Source organism: Diospyros lotus, chromosome 11 (assembly GCF_014633365.1).
Source record: "Diospyros lotus cultivar Yz01 chromosome 11, ASM1463336v1, whole genome shotgun sequence".
NCBI lineage: Eukaryota > Viridiplantae > Streptophyta > Magnoliopsida > Ericales > Ebenaceae > Diospyros > Diospyros lotus.
The window spans coordinates 7,901,668-7,902,938 of NC_068348.1; the positions used below are offsets into that span (position 1 = coordinate 7,901,668).

The 1,271-nt window shown below is 35.2% G+C and overlaps 1 protein-coding gene across 1 annotated transcript; it reads right to left on the minus strand.

The window, feature by feature from the left end:
* Positions 1-244: 244 nt before the first annotated feature.
* LOC127812705 (uncharacterized) lies at positions 245-586 on the minus strand. Its single transcript, XM_052353226.1, has one exon. It carries the CDS (start codon positions 584-586, stop codon positions 245-247), a length of 342 nt encoding a protein of 113 aa, XP_052209186.1.
* Positions 587-1,271: the final 685 nt, after the last annotated feature.

Consider the following 1,271-nt stretch of genomic DNA (forward strand, 5'->3'; position numbering starts at 1 on the left):
TTTACCCCCCAACTTGTTTTGCACAATGCTAAAGAAAAAGGGTGTAAGGAATACCTTGATGCCTTCAATTCTTGAGCACACATAAGATGTTTTCTATGAGAAGCTAAGCCAATATGAATTCAAAGATAAGTTAGACTGATAGAAACATGAACACAGCATATTATTATTATTATTATTATTATTATTATTATTATTATTATTATTATTATTATTATTATTATTATTATTATATTTTTTTTTCATTTCATTTCCCCGGATCTACAAGATCCATGCTTGTTTCGTCATTAGACAATAGCTCAAGATAAGGTTTCAACCTGTTCCCATTTACCTTAGTCACTTGACCATCTTGAAGATTTTCTATGTCACAGGCACCATGAGTCAAGATAGCTCGGATTCTAAAAGGTCCAGTCCATCTGGACTTCAGTTTTCCAAGAAACAAATGAAGCCTAGAATCATATAGAAGCACATATTGACCTACTTTGAAATCCTTTCTGCTTATATGCCTATCATGCAGGTTTTTAATGGGCATTTTTGAAATTCTGGCATTCTCAAAAGCTTCATTTATCACTTCCTCGAGTTCATTCATCTGCAGTTTCTTGTTGTGGCCTACCTTATTTGGATCTTCATTAATCTTTCTGATAGCCTAGTAAGTTTTATGTTCTACTTCCATCGGCGGATGGCAAGGCTTTCCAAATACCAACCTATAGGGAGACATTCCTAAGATTGTCTTATATGCAGTTTTGTATGCCCATAGAGCATCAATCAACCTCAAAGACCAATCTTTTCGATTAGAATTGATAGTTTTTTCCGAAATTCTCTTTATTTCCCCATTAGCTAGTTCAGCTTGGCCATTGGTCTGGGGGTGATAAGGTGTGGAAACTTTGTGCACTACCCCATATTTTCTCATGAGCTCTGCCACTAGCTTATTGCAGAAGTGTGACCCTCCATCATTGATGATGGCACGTGTCATGCCAAAGCAGCTAAAAATGTTTTCTTTCAGGAATTTCAACATTGTCCTATGATCATTATTTCTGGTAGGAATGGCTTCAACCCATTTGGATACGTAATCTACAGCAAGCAAAATGTACTCATATCCAAAAGAATTGACAAATAGACCCATAAAATCTATTCCCCAACAATTAAAGATTTCTAGGACATAAATGGGCTGTAAAGGCATCATGTTTCTTTTGGTTAAACTTCCTAATCTTTGACAACAGTCACATGAAGAACAAAATTGTTTTGCATCTTTGAACAAAGTCGGCTAATAAAAT

Bases quoted from the DNA above. Each gene is read 5' to 3' on its own strand.
- LOC127812705 (XM_052353226.1), bottom strand. From the start codon at position 586: ATGAATGAACTCGAGGAAGTGATAAATGAAGCTTTTGAGAATGCCAGA.